The sequence below is a fragment of the Carassius auratus genome, unplaced genomic scaffold, assembly GCF_003368295.1.
Source record: "Carassius auratus strain Wakin unplaced genomic scaffold, ASM336829v1 scaf_tig00003761, whole genome shotgun sequence".
NCBI lineage: Eukaryota > Metazoa > Chordata > Actinopteri > Cypriniformes > Cyprinidae > Carassius > Carassius auratus.
The window spans coordinates 853,958-871,057 of record NW_020523543.1 but is presented as its reverse complement, the minus strand read 5'-3'; the positions used below and the strand labels follow the sequence as shown (position 1 = coordinate 871,057).

Here is a 17,100-nt window from a genome sequence, read left to right as displayed (position 1 = left end):
CGTGCTATTAAATATCGGAATACCTAAGATTAATGAATATTCAGAAGAATTTATTATTGGCAGTTAATGTTAACCAATGAATTAACTAATGATAAAAATGAAGCCCTGATGTAAAGTGTGAATCAACAATAAAAAATCTAAACATTTTCAAACTACATATATGGCACGTTGTAGTCCAGATTAAAATAAGATATTAAGTCTTAATACTAGTATTTGGCATTATGATGAACATTAAATTTAAATACACAAATCTGAATGGCTTTTTTAAAAATGCAATTATGTTTCAGAAAGTAGTCCAGCTTGTTTAAGGGGTTTCCAGGGTAAGGACATTTTCTGCAGTTTAGCGCCATCTGCTGTCAGAGAGTGAATGTGCTTTCATTCAGCTCGTCCCTCACGTGTTTCTCCATGTGCTTCTTATACGTGCTTGTTGACATCAGAGCACAAAGAGTCTTTCAAGCAGCATACAGCAGTGTTGTGCACTTTGACCAGTTGATGGGAATAGTATTCTCAAAATACATTCCAGATTCAGGATAATTTGTAATATAATTATTCCCGGTATTTAGAATTGCCCACGATAACAGTATTGTACATATTCATTACAGAGATATATCACATTACCAAATACCGGCACAAGTCTAGTTCAGAGCTCCACAACTCTGCCCAGGTAATCTTGCGCTGCTCTGCGTTCTCCCACCTAGTCCAGACGCCTTGCTGTTGCATACCGACCATCTTGGTCAGGCGGTCTTCATCCAGCTCTGTCTGCACCTTGTCCTGCACCAACTGACGCTTCTTCCCTCGTATACGAGAAGGGGCCACAGAATCCTCGGCAGGATTCCGTGCTGGTACTTCCAGGTTTTTTACTTTCCTGGAAGCCCTGATTTTCGAGCGCAGTGAGCCAGTTCCTTGCATCGTTTCTGGTTTTTTGGACATCGTTGTGTCCTTCAGGGAGCTGTAAAAGATCTTCCCCAAGCTCTTACCTGGTCTTTCGGTTATTGATGGAATTTGTAACTCGTCCAATGTAAAGTGGAATCAATCGGCCACTTTGCCTTTCTTTAAAACCATGGACCTGGACTTGGCTGGGTTAAAGCTCATCCTTGACCATAGGATGAGGTGTTGGAGCCCCTGAAGCAGCCATCTACTACCCGGAACTGAAGCTGCTGTCATGGTAAGGTCATCCATGAAGGCTCTTATAGGTGGCTGCCGAGTACCAGATCTAGACATGGGGTCTCTACATTCCACTCATTCTCTGCTGCTTTTACAATCATGTTCTTGGCTAGAGAGGTACCGAGATTGTAATTCCCTTCTCTGGCCGTTGCCAGTCAGATGTCAACGTTCCTGATTAAACCCTCAATCTGGATCTGTTGTAGCATTCTAGAATGAGGTTGCGGATCGTTTCTGGCCCGTGATGTCTTGTCAGTGTTTCTTTGACCAGCTTGTGGGGTATAGACTCGTAGGCGTTGGTAAGATACAGCCAGAGTACGGCTAGGTCTCCTCTGGTCTCCTTGGCCTCCTGGATCAACTGGCTCACCATTATAATGTACAGTATGTGGAAAATAATGTGTTTTTACCTTAAACTACATAAACACATTTCATGACACAAAATACTCAAAACAATGTTTTTTTTTTTTTTTATCCGCATCGTATGAGTCCTTTAACAACCTTCAATGGAGACATTTTCTTACCTCTTACTTAAACTTATATTTCTTGAAACCGTTTAACAAGATCATTACAGATAAAGAAAAAAATATCAAAAAAGCAATAATTTTGTAAAATAATTACAAAATATATAAACACCAAAAATTACAATGAATGCATGAGCATATAAGAATGAAAATAAAATAACACTGAAGCAACAATCACTTTCTGGGGAATAATTAACTCAAATGAAGTGAATATTCATGAGTCTATGAATAAGATGTGCATATTGCTTACAAATATTTAATTACCCAAAGAGGGAATATTTAATAATTTAAAGGTAACCTTTACTAGAATTTATTATTACTAGAATTAGTTATCTAGACAATCTGTTTGTCGCGTGAACTGGAAGCTAGACTTCCTTATCAAAAATCAATAAAAATACCCTTCTTACAAACTCCAAGAAATATTTATCTTCTGATCAAGAAAAAAAAAATATTTTCTGTGCCAGTACTACTTAGATTACCGAAATTAATTCATACAAAACAAAGCTTGTAGCTTATATCACATGGTTCAGGGACTTCGATCTTGGTGAGCAATAAAATAGTTCAATTCAAGCAAATTATGGTATTTAATAAAAACAGACTAAACAGTACACAACTACAATTCACACGGAGTAAATATTAGTATATAGCAAAATGAATAGTACAATGTAGGAAAAGATAAACAAATGAGAATAGTAATGAAATAGAGAGGGAGAGAAATGAGAGAGAGAAAGAGTAAAGACCAATCTCAGCGTGACAATTTTCAAAGAGTTAACTTTGCAAGAGACCCCAAGTCACTGAATAATTGTACAAAAATGGAATAGCCTAGACAACCTTAAACAGCAATTTTAGTTGCGATATAAGAAAGTACTTGCTTTGATCTGGCTCTTGTGTGAAGCTGATTTCAAATTGTCCATCGGTGCGGCTTCAGCGTTGTTCTTTCCAGAGCAGATGATGCGCGAGCTCGATGGCTAACGCCAATGTAAACTTTGCCAAATGATGATTAGACTTAAGTTCGTTTGGCCAAGTGAAGACAACTGAACGAAGTCAAATATCAAAAGACAAAGAAAAATTAAAATGAAACGAAAAGTAAAGAACAACAAACGGAGAAACTTCTTGAGAAATCCAGTCGCGAAGGTGAGAACCCCCTCTTTCTCTGGCGGAATGCCAACAACAAGGGTTTCCCTTTGTTTTTATGGAAAAGTAGGTTACACCTATCTTTCCATATGAACCAATGAAGTGTGAGAAACTGAGGCGGGAAAAATATTCTTTGTTTGCTGATTTCCGCCCACTGATCTAATTTATGGCGATGACAAAATTAAACCTTTTTACTCAGCAAGATTGCTCCTCTGAAACAATGCATCTTTTGGTAAATTTTCCGACAAGATTCGTTACAGTGGGGTTTTTACAATTATACAGACACCAAAAACTATGATTTTGCAAATCAGGTATACAGAGATAAGAGTTGTTCCTAACTACATGCATATAAAGTTTGATTAAACACACAGTATTTATCTATTCCACTATGCCACATAACTACATTTGAGCACATAAAAGGAGACATTAAAATACATTTAGAGGTAGTTTTATCGAAAAAGCCCCATGTGCTAGCCAAAAATGCTCATGCCTGTTTGTGTATGTGTGTGATCGCGCTGTGAGTGAAAAGGGTGGGTGTTTGTCTTTCCTTTGAGACTCGCGCAGATATCTCTGGACAGTCTCCGAGGTGTTATAATTCTCATCGACGCCAGGATGTTGCCGCCGTGGCGGCGCCCAGGGTGGTGAGTTATGTTGAAAGATGCTGTAAAACGAAGGTCCTTGTTTTTTTTGTTTTTTTAACTCACGTTCTGGTCTTTGAGTGCAGAATGTGATAGAGGATTCATTAATATGGGACAGATGGTTGAATACCATCCGCTCATTAGTGTTACAACACAAATGAAGGGGTTGCTCTCCTGAAGCCATGCACACACACACACACACGCAAGGTTGCTACAAAGACTCCTGAGAGCACCAGATCTGAACATGTCTTCTTCGTATGACTGAGTAGATACTCAGGTGAAACTCTTCACAGGACTGGGGGTGATATGACTCTATCTAGAGTGGACACTCCCATGTCTTTTCAGGTCTTTTAAAATACGGAATCTCTTGTCACAGTGTGAACACTGGTAAGGTTTTTCTCCGGTGTGAACGGTCTGGTGCTGTTTCAGTGCAGAAAGTGTAAAGAAAGTCTTTCCGCACTCAGAGCAAGTATGATCCTTCACACCGCTGTGTCTTTTCTGGTGTTTTTTAAAACAATCCATATATTTAAAGCTCTTTGCACACAAATAACACACGTAAGGCCTCTCCTCTCTATGGGTTTTTATGTGGTGCCTCAGGTTATCTGGACTAAAAAAACTTTTACTGCACTGGTCACAGTTATAGATCCTGTCTCTAGAATGATGAAGCAGATGAAATTTGAAAGCCCTGGACTTCCTGAAACTCTTCCCGCACTGTTCACAGGTGTGCAGGTTTTCTCCTGTGTGGATCTTTATGTGATCATTCAAGCTCTCTTTTCGTGTGAACTTCTTCCCGCAGTGATCACACAAGTGCGGTTTCTCTCCGGTGTGGATTTTCATGTGTTCATTCAAGCTTTCTTTTCGTCTGAACTTCTTCCCGCACTGATCACATGAGTGTGGCTTCTCGTCAGTGTGGGTTGTCTTGTGTTTATTCAGGTATCGTTTATTTCTGAACTTCTTCCCACAGTGATCACATGCGTAAGGCTTCATTCCACTTTCAAATTTTGTGTGAAGATTAAGACTTTCTTCACATGTGAAAATCTCTCCACACTGAGGGCAAATGAAACATATTTCGGGTCTTGGTTCCCACGAGGGACTCAAAGATGTTTCATCAGTTTCGATGTCATGATGTTTCTTCCCTTCTTCAATCACTTCTTCCATCTCATTGATCTCTTCCATCAGGTCTAAATGAAATAAAAAAATAATAATTTTTATTAAATCATTGAAAATGCCAAAAAGACCAAATATAAAGGGAAACCAATGTGAACAATGATACATTAGCAATAAGTATGATCATTTTGATGGATTCTTTTGAATGGTGTACACGGACCATTCGATTATCTTTGCAGTGAGAAGTATTACACATTTGACATTTTTCAAGTCAGAGTTGTAAAATGTTCAAATAACATTAGCTAGGTTTCCATCCACCTACAGTCATGTGAAAAAAATAGGACACCCTATGGAAGCCTGTGTGTTTTTGAAAATATGGATATTTCATATCAATGTAAAGCAATACTAAAGAAAAATTGTGGAAAGTAAAAATTAGGTAATCCCAACAATTATTCCCACTTAAACTGGCTTAAAGCACACACAGGTGTATCATATCAGGTACACATGATTAGAACATTGTTACAAGGAGGTTGCCCTATTTCAATCTCACACTTTTGGTCTGGTGTGCTCTTGGCTAATGAAGTTAGAGTGGACACCATGGTGAGGTCAAAAGAGCTACCTGGGTCCTTCAAAAAGAAGATTGTAGAAGCTTAAGAGTAGGGATGTGTACCGAAACCTGGTATTAAACTGGCCCCGGGGCTAAATTATGAAATACCGTAGTATCAGTATGATCTGACGGTATTGGTTCTGCTGTCGATAGTGGAACAAGGGGAAAAAATTAATGTACTGTGTATTTTTGCTTAATAATGTTATCGTGCACATCTTATCTCACCAAACATTTCTAATGTGCGATCATATTAAGACGTTTGTCTGTGAGATCTGCAAAATCTCTAATGCGCGCTGCGGAGGCTGTCTGTCAGTCACACACACACACACACCACAACGAGCGCGGCGCACGTTTTCGTTGGGCCAAAAAACCCTAGCCATTGGCACCGAGGAAGCTCCAATGAGGCAAAGTCTTTTATGCTGGTGTTAAAGCTGTTATCTTTCTGAAATGATCCGCGCTGAGGCTCTCCAGATGCGGAGAAATTCCTCCTTTGTTCATAACCCCTCCTCTAGCCCCAGCAGGCCCGCTTTGGCCCAAGGTTTTTGTAGGGCCAAAAAAAAACGGCCGTTGACCCCAAGGAAGCTCTGACGAGGCACGATCAAGCCCCAAAAGTGACAGTGGAAACGCGACTGGCCCTGGCACACACTAGCAAGCCAGGTTTAAGCCCGACAGTGGAAACGCGGCTAATGACCCAAAACATACCAGTAAATGGGTTGGACGAGTCAAAGCCCAGATCTGAATCACATTGAGATGCTGTGGGCTGACTTGAAACATGCTGTACATGCAAGAAACCCATCATATATCTCACAGCTGAAACAATTTTGCATTGAGAAATGGGGCAAACTTTCCTCCAACCGATGTCAGAGACTGGTAGATGGCAACGAGAAGCATTTCGCTGAAGTGATTTCAGCCAAAGGGAGTAACACTCGCTATTAGTGGGCAGGGTAATAGGGATGGGTACCGAAACCCGGTATTAAACTGGCCCCGGGGCTAAATTATGAAAGACCGTAGTCTTAATCATTAAGATCGGATGGTATCGGTTCTGCTTTCGGTACTGGAGGGAAAAAAATTATGTACTATTTATTTTTGCTTAATAATGTTGTCGTGCACATTTAATCTCACTAAACATTTCTAATGTGCCATCATATTAAGACGTTTGTCCGTGAGATCTGCCGCGGAGAATGTCTGTCAGTCACACACAGACACACCACAACGAGCGCACGCACATGCATTAATTGTACTTAAACTCCTGCTTAATAATAAAGAGTGACGATGGTGAAGAGATTTGCTTAATATTATCGTGCACATTTTATCTTACCAAACATTTCTAATATGCCATATTATTAAGACGTTTGTCTGTGAGACCTGCAAGAACTCGCATGCGCACCGCGGAGGCTGCCTGTCAGTTACACACACACACACACACAATGAGAAAGAGCGCGGTACATGCACACGTAAAACTCCCGCTTAATACAAAGAGTGACGATGGCAGAGAGAGCAAAACGTTCCAAAGTGTGGTTATACTTCACTACAGTTAATGCTGATAACCCTCGTTGTGATAAGTGCAAAACAATATTTGCATGTAAGGGCGGAAACACAAGCAATCTGTCAAAGCATCTTTCAAAAGTGCATTATGTGTATCGACTGCCTAGCTAATGTTAGCTCCTCTCTGGTTGTTAGCTCCTCTCTGGTTGTTGCCCCTTCCACGTCAGGTGTGTATGCTAAAATCATGTTGAATCAACGTTGTTCACGTCATTTAAAATAAATGTAAAATCTCCCTGGTTTGCTAACCTTACCTAGAAATTCTGTTGATTTCTTTTGGGAAAAATGAAAATGAAATCAACATATTTTCTACTTGTTTTTAAAATTCCAAATAAGGAAAAATCAGTATGTAAATGTAAACATTATTTGGCTAACTTAAATGCACAGCACCTCAAGTTAGTTTACAAAATACCCAATTGCCACATTTTGCAACCTTTTATTATATAAAATTTATTGAATATATATATATATATATATATATATATATATATATATATATATATATATATATATATATATATATATATATATATATTAATATATTTTTTTTTTTTTTTAAGCTGCAGCTACTATCCAATAAACTCCTCCTAACACATCTGGTCCAAGACAAGCCCATTATTAATTTTACATAAAAAAATAAAGAAAATGTTAAACCTGTTCTCAACTTGTTCTTAAAAAAAAAACACACACACACACACACACAACACAAAGTACCGATAAGAATACCGTTAAAGTACAGGACCGTTAAGCAGTATCGGTAAGAGTAGTAATACCGTTAATACCTTAACGATACCCATCCCTACAGGGTAATGGGGTGTCCTAATTTTTTCACATGACTTTATTTTTATGCAAATTTTGGAATACTGCATAAAAAAAAGCCTGGATGGAAACACCAATATGAACATAAGTTAGTGCTGGGCGGTAAACCGGTTCATACCGAAAACCGGTGTATATTTTCGTTACGATGTTAATTTTGAATGTACCGGTGTATTTAATTACTCAGCGTTCAGAATGAATGTTATGCTGTGCCGCGGCCGCGCAACGTTGCAATGTTGCACTTCTGAGCAGCGACTGCGAGGCCTGGTGAGGGTAAACACCGCAGTGCTCTGGTGTTACGTTATAACGCCTGTTTCACGCATACTCCATCTGCTGTGCGTATTAACGGATTCCAGCTGCACGAGGTGTCAAGGAGCGGTGCTCTGCAGCAGTGCAGCGATTGTTAATGTACTGAGTCTATTTTTGCTATACTGCAGGCGCTGAATTAAAGTGAAAGCGCATTGTTAAGTAAACACCATCAGCTAGAACTGTGCAATTAATCGAATTTTAAAAAAAAATAGTTTTCCAATGATTGTGAAAATATGATAATTGAGATTAAACAATTAATAACTAATTAAAATTTGAATAGTCAAGGATGGTTTTCGTGGGATATGTCAGTCTCATGACATTGTAAGGATGAAAGAACCTGAGATACTTTGATCTCCATAAAAACATACACGGGCATCTTCGAGACACCCCACAGAGTGGAGGAGCAGGAGACCTCCTCCCCTTCCGGCCATTTGTTTCATTTGAAATCCCTTCACCCATTCTTCCTTCTACTCAGTCTGCTCAAAATGATAACATGAAAATGTCAATGCAAGTGAACTAACACTCATGTCTAGTATCATTGGAAATGTCCCAGTGCAACTGGTACAACGGTCTCAATCTTACAAAAGTAGATTAAAAGATAATACAGATCCGAAGAGTCAAGAGATATTTTGATTACTGTAATGGGAGTGCCCTTTCCTAGGGTAAATTACCTTCTGTCCCCATTGAGGTGTAAACTACCCTGTTCTGGGACCTGACCTGATCAAATTCCAATTGTTAGTTTCTGTCTCCATCTTGGGAGATGTTTGTCTTGGTGTGAGGTATTTAAACGATTGCAGCGAAAGGATCAGGCTGATTCTGTAGCCAGAAAGCCTGAAGTGTGTTGTGTGTCTCTTCACTTCATACTATGTATTTTCTAAGGTCAGGTATGCATAGTTTACTTTTAGATTAATCTTTGAGAATTTGATGTTTTATAATGCTATGATTTGTTTCAATTGGATATGTAATTGGCAGGACACATATTTACCTGACTGATAATAAATTGTTACATTTGATTTTATTCTGTTTTACTCTGTAATTATTGACTCTAGTAGATTACGTTGAATCCTTGTTAGTAACATGAGCACCCGAATGAATGAGTTAATATAAAAGTAAAGAGTTAATTAAAATAATCAAATGTCAAGAATACCAATTAAAAAAGGCATACAACCAATTTGCATTTCAACCTAAATTCAAGGTCATACTAAAATGGAGTCAGATTAAATAAATAATGGAGTTAGATTTGAGTTTAACCTAAACTGAATGACTCTACGCATTGAAAGACCGAACACGCAGGAAACCTTCATCCAGCACCGGATACCTTCCTTGGGCCGAGTGCCTGGACCTTACACATGCATCTTTATATGATGGCATCAAATTCATAAAAACCAATATAAAAAAGCTTTTCAGAGATTTCAACAGGTTTAAACTGTAAAAGATGCAAGATATCCAGTGCAGAAGAAAATTACACAGCAATGAATAAACGCCTTATTGATAACACGGTAAGGGTTGGAGATACTGTACATAATTCGCCCACTACAGATAACCACTATCAATATACGGGGTCTTAAGATTGCTTTTAAATCCACACTTGCAATTCACTTTCACATTCATGATCATGTTTATACTTTTAAAAGACAAGATATTAGTCAATGACATTCATGATCTGTTGCGCACCAAATCATCCACCGTGGTCTTGTCAGTCAATTCAGTTAATCCAGTAACATAAAATGAATGGAAATGGCAAAATAATATACCAAACAAAACTATTTCACAAGCCCTGAAGGCATTTTTGGAGTTGTTTTGTCTGAGTGACACACACAAAAAAGTAAAGACTCATAACTAATAGCTAATAATAGCTCCCCTGTTTTGAAGTGGACAATTACAACCCCAGCGCATCTTAAATGTAGTGTCTGGAAACATCTTGGGTTAATAAAAAGAGCTGCACTTGATTCAGATCAAGTTGATAGACTGGTGTTTCTTGCAAGCAATATTAAGAAATGAATTAGGCTAGGCCAGCGGCTCCCAAACTTTTTTTGCATGATATTTAAGATCTGTTCGAATTAGATTTTTCTCAAGTGACAGCCCTACAGATGAGCCAACAAAGACTATCGTCTGCAGAAATTAGCTTAATTTAATATTGACAGGACACAGATGACTGCTCTTTGTAAGGCTTGCATTGAATTGAGTTTAACGTTGAATCTTGCAAAAAAAAAGTGAAATTGAATTCAGACCTCAGGAAGAGGTAGTTTTCTTATTTTGTTTTCTTCATGTGCTATTAATGTTGTGTGATGTCTTGTCTTGTTTGTGGTGCAAAATCTATCATGCTGCAGAACAAACTGGGACAATAAAGTTTTTACACTAACATTTACCTATTGGCAAAATAACAAAACACTGCATAATCTCAGCTGTAACGTATACATATGTGTGTGTGTGTGTGTGTGTGTGTATGTATATATATATATATATAGAGAGAGAGAGAGAGAGAGAGAGAGAGCTTAATCACTATCAACACTACAAGAGTACAAAAGAAGAGCAGTGAGTGATTTTGTGTCGTGTCGTTTGATAAATCATACACATCAAAGGTTTACTAGACAGAAGAACTGATTGATTAAATGACTGCATGAGTGACTGAATCACAACCATACAGTGATTAACTGTGCAGCTCTGTCATATAATCTGACTCCTCACTCCTTCAGTATAACTGTGTTACACACACATCTGATGAACTGTTTGAGGAAACACAAACACAAACCTATCTGTTCTTCGATGACCTCCTGCGTGATCCAGTAGGACTCTGCTTCTGCTTCATTCATGATCTTTGTGTGATCTTCAGGAGATGAAAACACTCCAGCGTTCATTCATTCATCAGTCAGACACTGAGAAGCACACACACACACATATAGCAGTGTACCACACGAACGACCCGGTGAAGAACGGCTGTAACGAGCGAACTCTGTAACTGTATGAAGTTTGTTTACCGTGAACCGCTTCTCACCTCAGAAGAAAGCCGAGGCGCGCGTGGTGTGGTGACGCGATGCGAAGTCCTTCTCCTTCTTCTGCAAAAGAAGGCGCATTACCGCCCCCCACGAGACTGGAGTGTGAGTATGAGAACGACATCAGAGGAGAGAGAGAGAGAGAGAGAGAGAGAAAACAACAACAACTTCCTATTAAATTATTTCACTTAATTCTTTCACTAAACCCAGTGTTTTTTGGTTTTTTTTCAAAAAAACTTGTGTATTCTTCCGGATGCTTTCCCTAATAAATGCTTTGTTCATCCATCTGTGCCTTTAGTTTGTGCCTTTTATATGCTTCTCTGTCTCTTGCACATTACAATCAATGCATAATCCAGTGGGATGTTTTCCTATTCTGTGTAATGTTGCATTTAACCCAGTGAGACTACCATCTTGTCCCTTGGGCTTCTGTCCTTCCTCATGTTTGTGATTACTTGTGTTTGTATACTGTATAAATGACGTCCTGTATGCGCTGTGTCCCAATATTCCTGCCATATTTTAAGTGAACGCTGCTTTTAATTGCTGTATATTGTTTGGTCATCCTTGAACCTTTGGCTCTGTATTTCTGAATGAATGTTTAAATAATAAAAATACATAAAAGTCTGGCTCTTTTCAAAGATTCGGCTCTTTTGCCTCGGCTCCTTCAGAAAAGAAAGCGCTTGTACGTCTCCCAAATGCCTCTTTATTTAGGATCAATCGGGGACTAATATTGTAGCCCAACTGAGCAATTGTGAATGGTTTGTATATTGATATTTTTTTTTATTCCATTTTTTTATTCATAAAATACTTATTTTTATGCAGTTTGTAATATAAATATATATATAAATGTACAATTTTAATTGAATAATTGAACCTGAACCTTAGCAAACAAATCAAATAAATAAAGACAAAAGTCTTAACATTAAGACACTTCATCATTAGCGCAGGTTGGCATTCAGAAATATTCAGTAAACCATATTCAATATAAACTTAGTCTCCAATATCATTGAAATGCAGCCGGACACTTCTTCTTTTTCGGGAACTGAAAAGCCAAAAGATCATTTATGATACTTATTTGACAAAAGTCCCTTGAGTTCGGCTACAATTTAGTAAAAAAAAATATGATTGTGTAGAGCATAATATTAAACTTTTTCATAATTATAACTAGTACTTCTTTATAATTGAGAATATGCCTCATAATGACGAGAAACTTTCTCATAATAACTAATTAGTTTCTCATAATGAGCTCATATGTCATAAGATTCAGAGAAAAACATATTTTTTTATAATAAAGAGAAACTTGTAATAATGGCTTTTCACTTAATAATGAGACTCGTTCTTGTAATAATGACAGTGGGCCTCATTCAGAAACTTGTGTAAATATACCAGTAAATTATGAGTAATTTACGCTTAAAACAGACCTTCCCTGAAAATCTCCTTCAGATTCACAAACACTTCATAAACCTCCTGTTTATAAAACTACATTTTAAAAGGGTTTACTAAAATAAATATAAAATGTTAAGTATATATTTAAATAATATAATCCTCTATCGTATTCTACAACAAAAAAAATCAGAGCGCCTCATTATCACTAGTTTTTTTTTTTAAAGTTGCTTTGTACTGATTGTATTGTAAAAAGCGCTCTACAAATAAACTTGAATTGAACTGAAAATATCCCTCAAAATATCATATTAATTGTTACTCTGACACAAATTCCCCCACAAGTGGTGCAACTAAGAAAACAGCACTAGTACCTATGATTAAATATGCTTTTTGTGTTTAATAGAGGGCGAGATGACTATTATTTAATTATTTCACTGTATTGTTATTGTTTGTTGCTGTTTAAGTTGTTGTAACCTATAATGATGCATCTGTTAAATGGGTCGCAATTAATGTTCTATGTCTCAATGAGCTTGTGTTTCATCAACTTCACTGTAACAAGTTAAGTATTTCTGGTATCATTTGTCTATATTTGTGATTAAACTGCTGCCTGAAACGGCTCACATTTTTATTTCCTAGATATCAGATTTTTTAATTTTGGTGTTGTAAGAATTAGAGAAACCTCAGACACTTTGATCATCTGAGACATTCTAAGGACACACAGTGCATTAACATACAGACATCTGTCCCCACATCTCACTGAGAGAAAATGCAGGAATCGCCTCTCTCACATATGCAACAGTTCCTTCTCATCCCATTCCTTCCCTTCACATATCTCACTCAGAATGGGCAATAGTAGAATATAACGGTCTATATTAATGCAAGTGATATTTACAGTCATGTTGTCACGTGTCATTTGAATTGTCTCAGTGCAACTGGTACAATGGTCTCTGTCGTTCAAAAGTAGATTAAAAGATAATTCATTTCCTAAGAATTAAGAGATATTTTGCCTACTGTAATGGGAGGGAGTGCCCCTTCCCAGGGTCCTCCATGTAAATTACCCCCTGTTCCCATTGAGGTGTAAACTACCCTGGTCTGGGACCTGAGTTAATGCAAATTCCAATTGTTAGTTTCTGTCTTCATCTCATGGGTTGTTTGTCTTGGTCTGAGGTATTTAAACGATTGCAGCAAAAGGATCAGGGCCTTCTGTAGCTGGAATGAGCCCATAGCATGAAGTGCACACTTCAAACTATGTATTTTTCTAAGACTCAGGTATGCATCTTTTACTATTAGATTCATCTTTGAGAATTTGATGTCTTGTATTGATTTAATATCTATGAATTGGCTATGTAATTGGCATAATCCTTACCTGACTGATAATAAATTGTTACATTTGATTTACTCTGACTTACTCTGAAATTATTTTCTCAAGTAGATTAAGTGAAGGCTATGTTTCCGCAAATCTGCGTCCAGGGTTAAGTGCATACTGAAACTCAGACTAGATGGAGCATAGGGCACATCAGGTGAGGTTTTACATTTCTGGCTAAACCGCTTGACTTTAGTTAAGTTGTACTCCGTTGCATTAACTATGGGGGGCTAGTAAAAGTACTGGTCATAACCGCTGGTTATTGTCTCAGCTTTAATTAAGTTGTACGTAGTTATATAACTGTCGGGGGGGGGGGGGGGGGGGGGGGGGCATATCTAAGTTAAATTAGAATAATCAAATGTCAGAAGAATAACAATAATAATTAGAGACCAACAAACAACCAATTTGCCTTTCAACCTAAATTCGAGGTCATACTAAAATGGAGTCAGATCAAAGAGTATAGAAGCCCAAGAGGCGAAACTCTGTTGTGTTATGGGTAACAGTCTGTAGATGGCGCTGCGGAAGCGCCAGTTTGAGTGTAGAGGTTTTGCTGTTCATTTTTAGAAATCTATACAAAATTTGAACTGGCTAGTAACTGGCTAGCAAGTAGCTGGCTAGTAGTACACATTTGCTAGATTATACACCTTTCTGACAAATGCTTCCATTCTATGTTAATGCCTCTCCTCTCACAAAAAGAAAAAAAAAATACAAACAAACTTCTCATACACAAATGCACACACAACAGATGGTGGTGTCTGATTAATAACTGAGATCTTATGGCACCACTTCCATTTTAGTACTGTTTATAGTTCATGTGTGCACTTCTTTAGATTTCACATCTTTTTTTTGTTCCTTTCCGTCTGTAATAGGACATTCACAGATTGTTTTTGTTCTTGCCATTGAAACGTTCACTGTGTGAAAAACAAGTTGTCAATATTTTTGTGATTTTCTTGTTAAAGGTGAACTGTCTTTAGAAATGCTCATTTATAATTTTATTTATTTATTTATTTATTTATTTTTCCAAATCATATATATGGTGATGGTGATGTTCACTAATGTCAAAATCAAAATTTGAATAAATCTTATTACTGTGTGTCTGCCTATATATATTATTTCATGAATTTCATATAACAAGGAAATTATTGAAAATACATGAAATTGTAACATGAAATTATTCATATAACAAGGAAAATGCATAATAGAACATAAATATTGATAGATTAAAGGTTTGCAATAATTTTATAATTGTATCTTTATAAACTGTAAGTGGTAGGCTAATGAAGCCGATTCGGTGGGGGACATACCCTTACAAAAAAGTGCTATAGGAATCTTATATTATATAGGAATCAAAATATTATAGTAATCTTATAGGAATACTAGGCCTATAGTAATTTGGGACATACTATAGAATTACTATAGCATCTTAAAAAAAATATTATAGAGGTATTACAGAACATCACAGAAGTATGTTACCTTTATAATATCATAGAGCCGCTATAGTATTTCTATAGTAGTCTTATAGTACTTCTATAGTAATATTTTGTCCCAAAATATTATTTTCCTAAGGGTAATTAGGCCATGCATAACCAACACATAGACATATATTTTCTGTCATTTAAACTCATTTAACGTCGGTCATCCTCATTAATGTATTTTAAATTGTTTTCATATTTAGATATGACGGCCAGAAAACATTAAGTTCTGTTAATTTTTTGTTATGTTCATTTTTCCAGTGCCATTGACTCCCATTATTTTCCTTCAGTTTTCGGTCTATAATGGTGGCCGCGCCGTCACGTCATGGGGGCAACTGTTGCTATGGAGCGTTCTATTGAGTTTCGCCTCTTGGGCTTCTATACTCTTTGGTCACATTAGATAAGAAAATGGAGTCAGATTAAATAATAAAATGGAGTCAGATTTGAGTTTAACCTAAATTGAATAACTCTACGCACTGAAAGACCAAACACGCAGGAAACTCTCATCCAGCACCGGATACCTTCCTTGGGCCAAGTGTCTGGACCTTAGAAAGTGGTGACCCAGCCGACCAGATCTCCTTACAAAGTGGTGACTGGTAACCGGATCTGCTAAACAGGCGAGTGACGTCTTTCAGCTCAATATGGATTTGTACCGAACAAGAGGTTTGACCATCTCCTTCTCTTTCTCCAGCTGCTGTGGTAAGAACAATTCTTTTTTGCCTTTTAGAAGTATTGAGGGAAAGACAGACGCATCCCATACATAAACATATCTCGAATGAGTCGGAAATACTCATGTTGTTTGACCGGAGACCGGATCCGGTGGGTTTGAGAATTAGACGAAACCGCAAACTTGTCGGGGACATGATAACCGCAGCGTAGATAAGGAATGAGATCTTGTTCTGAAGTGGAAATATCTCTTTGTATGCCTAAGCAACAAGAGATGAAACTTAAAATTTAAATACCATCATCCAAATTATTGTCTGGTACTCAAAAGAGAGTTCAAAATAGAACTCAGCAAACTGTGTTCTATAATGTTTTATTTGCTTCATTGCAACAAATGAGCAACAATTTAAGGAGAATGAACAAACAGAATAAAAATGCTTAATTATAAACAATTGGAAAACTTGTTATTTGATAAAGGAAGATCAATTAAGTTGATACATTTGAATATGATATGGAAGTTGGCAAAACCGAGTGATAAAATCACAACACAGATAAAAGAGCTTCCAAGAAAGCTCCAAAATGATACCTAAACTTTTGAGGACTTTTGAGGAGTGGTACACTCTGCTATTTTCCATATAGCTGCAGTTAAATCACGTAGAGGAGCATAGAAATGCCATGTGGCCCCAGTGTGATTCACAATTGTCTTAACAATGAAAATGCTTTCCTCACAACAGGATCCAATACCTCTGAACTTTGCATTGCATATTGCCCCTTAACAAAAACATTGGTATGGAAGCATTTTTTAGCCAGATCACACCTCATACTCACATTCTCAGGCGGGCTCCCTGTTACTAAAGGACTAAATTTGCATTGCAATGGTGAAGCTTCCTTGCCTTTGTTTGGAGCATGACTGTATTTACACAAAGCCACAGTCGAATGCAGCCACAAAACACCATTCAATCTTTTAAATTGACTTGAAAAATAATGAAAGGAGGGTGTAAAATACTAAACATCATACCAAAATACAAGAGGTCTTCATGTGCCACAGATATCTGAATGTGTGAACAACACCATATAACAACATTAACCAGACAACAGTGAAACAGATGAACACATTTCTGCCCACAGATCTGACTGTAATGAGAGCAAATGCAACTAAAGCCATGGACATTGGTCCATTGGAATTCACGATGACATGGGTGATAAGAACACCAAATCTAGAAAATGTCCCCAGTAGAACTGGGCTCTCTAATGCTCATGACACAGCAGACTGTGAGGGCTCGACTGCAAGAGCAGCATCAGGTGTTACACACTCAGACTGCACTGAAACAGGAGCAGTGATTCAGATCTGACCAAGCGAACTCCATTTCATGAGACATCTGGAATTAAAACTA

At 37.5% G+C, this 17,100-nt stretch overlaps 1 protein-coding gene across 4 annotated transcripts; it reads right to left on the bottom strand.

Annotated features, from left to right (window-relative positions):
* Positions 1 to 2,247: 2,247 nt before the first annotated feature.
* On the bottom strand, positions 2,248 to 10,942 carry LOC113070323 (gastrula zinc finger protein XlCGF8.2DB-like). Of its 4 annotated transcripts, none has more exons than XM_026243583.1 (3): positions 10,831 to 10,935; positions 10,588 to 10,711; positions 2,248 to 4,635 (listed from the first exon to the last, which is right to left on the bottom strand). In XM_026243583.1, the coding sequence occupies exons 2-3, from the start codon at positions 10,691 to 10,693 to the stop codon at positions 3,767 to 3,769; spliced, it is 975 nt and encodes a 324-aa protein (XP_026099368.1). In that variant the 5' UTR covers positions 10,694 to 10,711; positions 10,831 to 10,935; the 3' UTR covers positions 2,248 to 3,766. The 4 variants fall into 4 exon arrangements, with proteins under 4 accessions (XP_026099368.1, XP_026099370.1, XP_026099367.1 ...); XM_026243585.1 differs by having other exon boundaries at positions 10,814 to 10,930; XM_026243582.1 differs by having other exon boundaries at positions 10,588 to 10,942.
* Between the last annotated feature and the right edge of the window lie 6,158 nt (positions 10,943 to 17,100).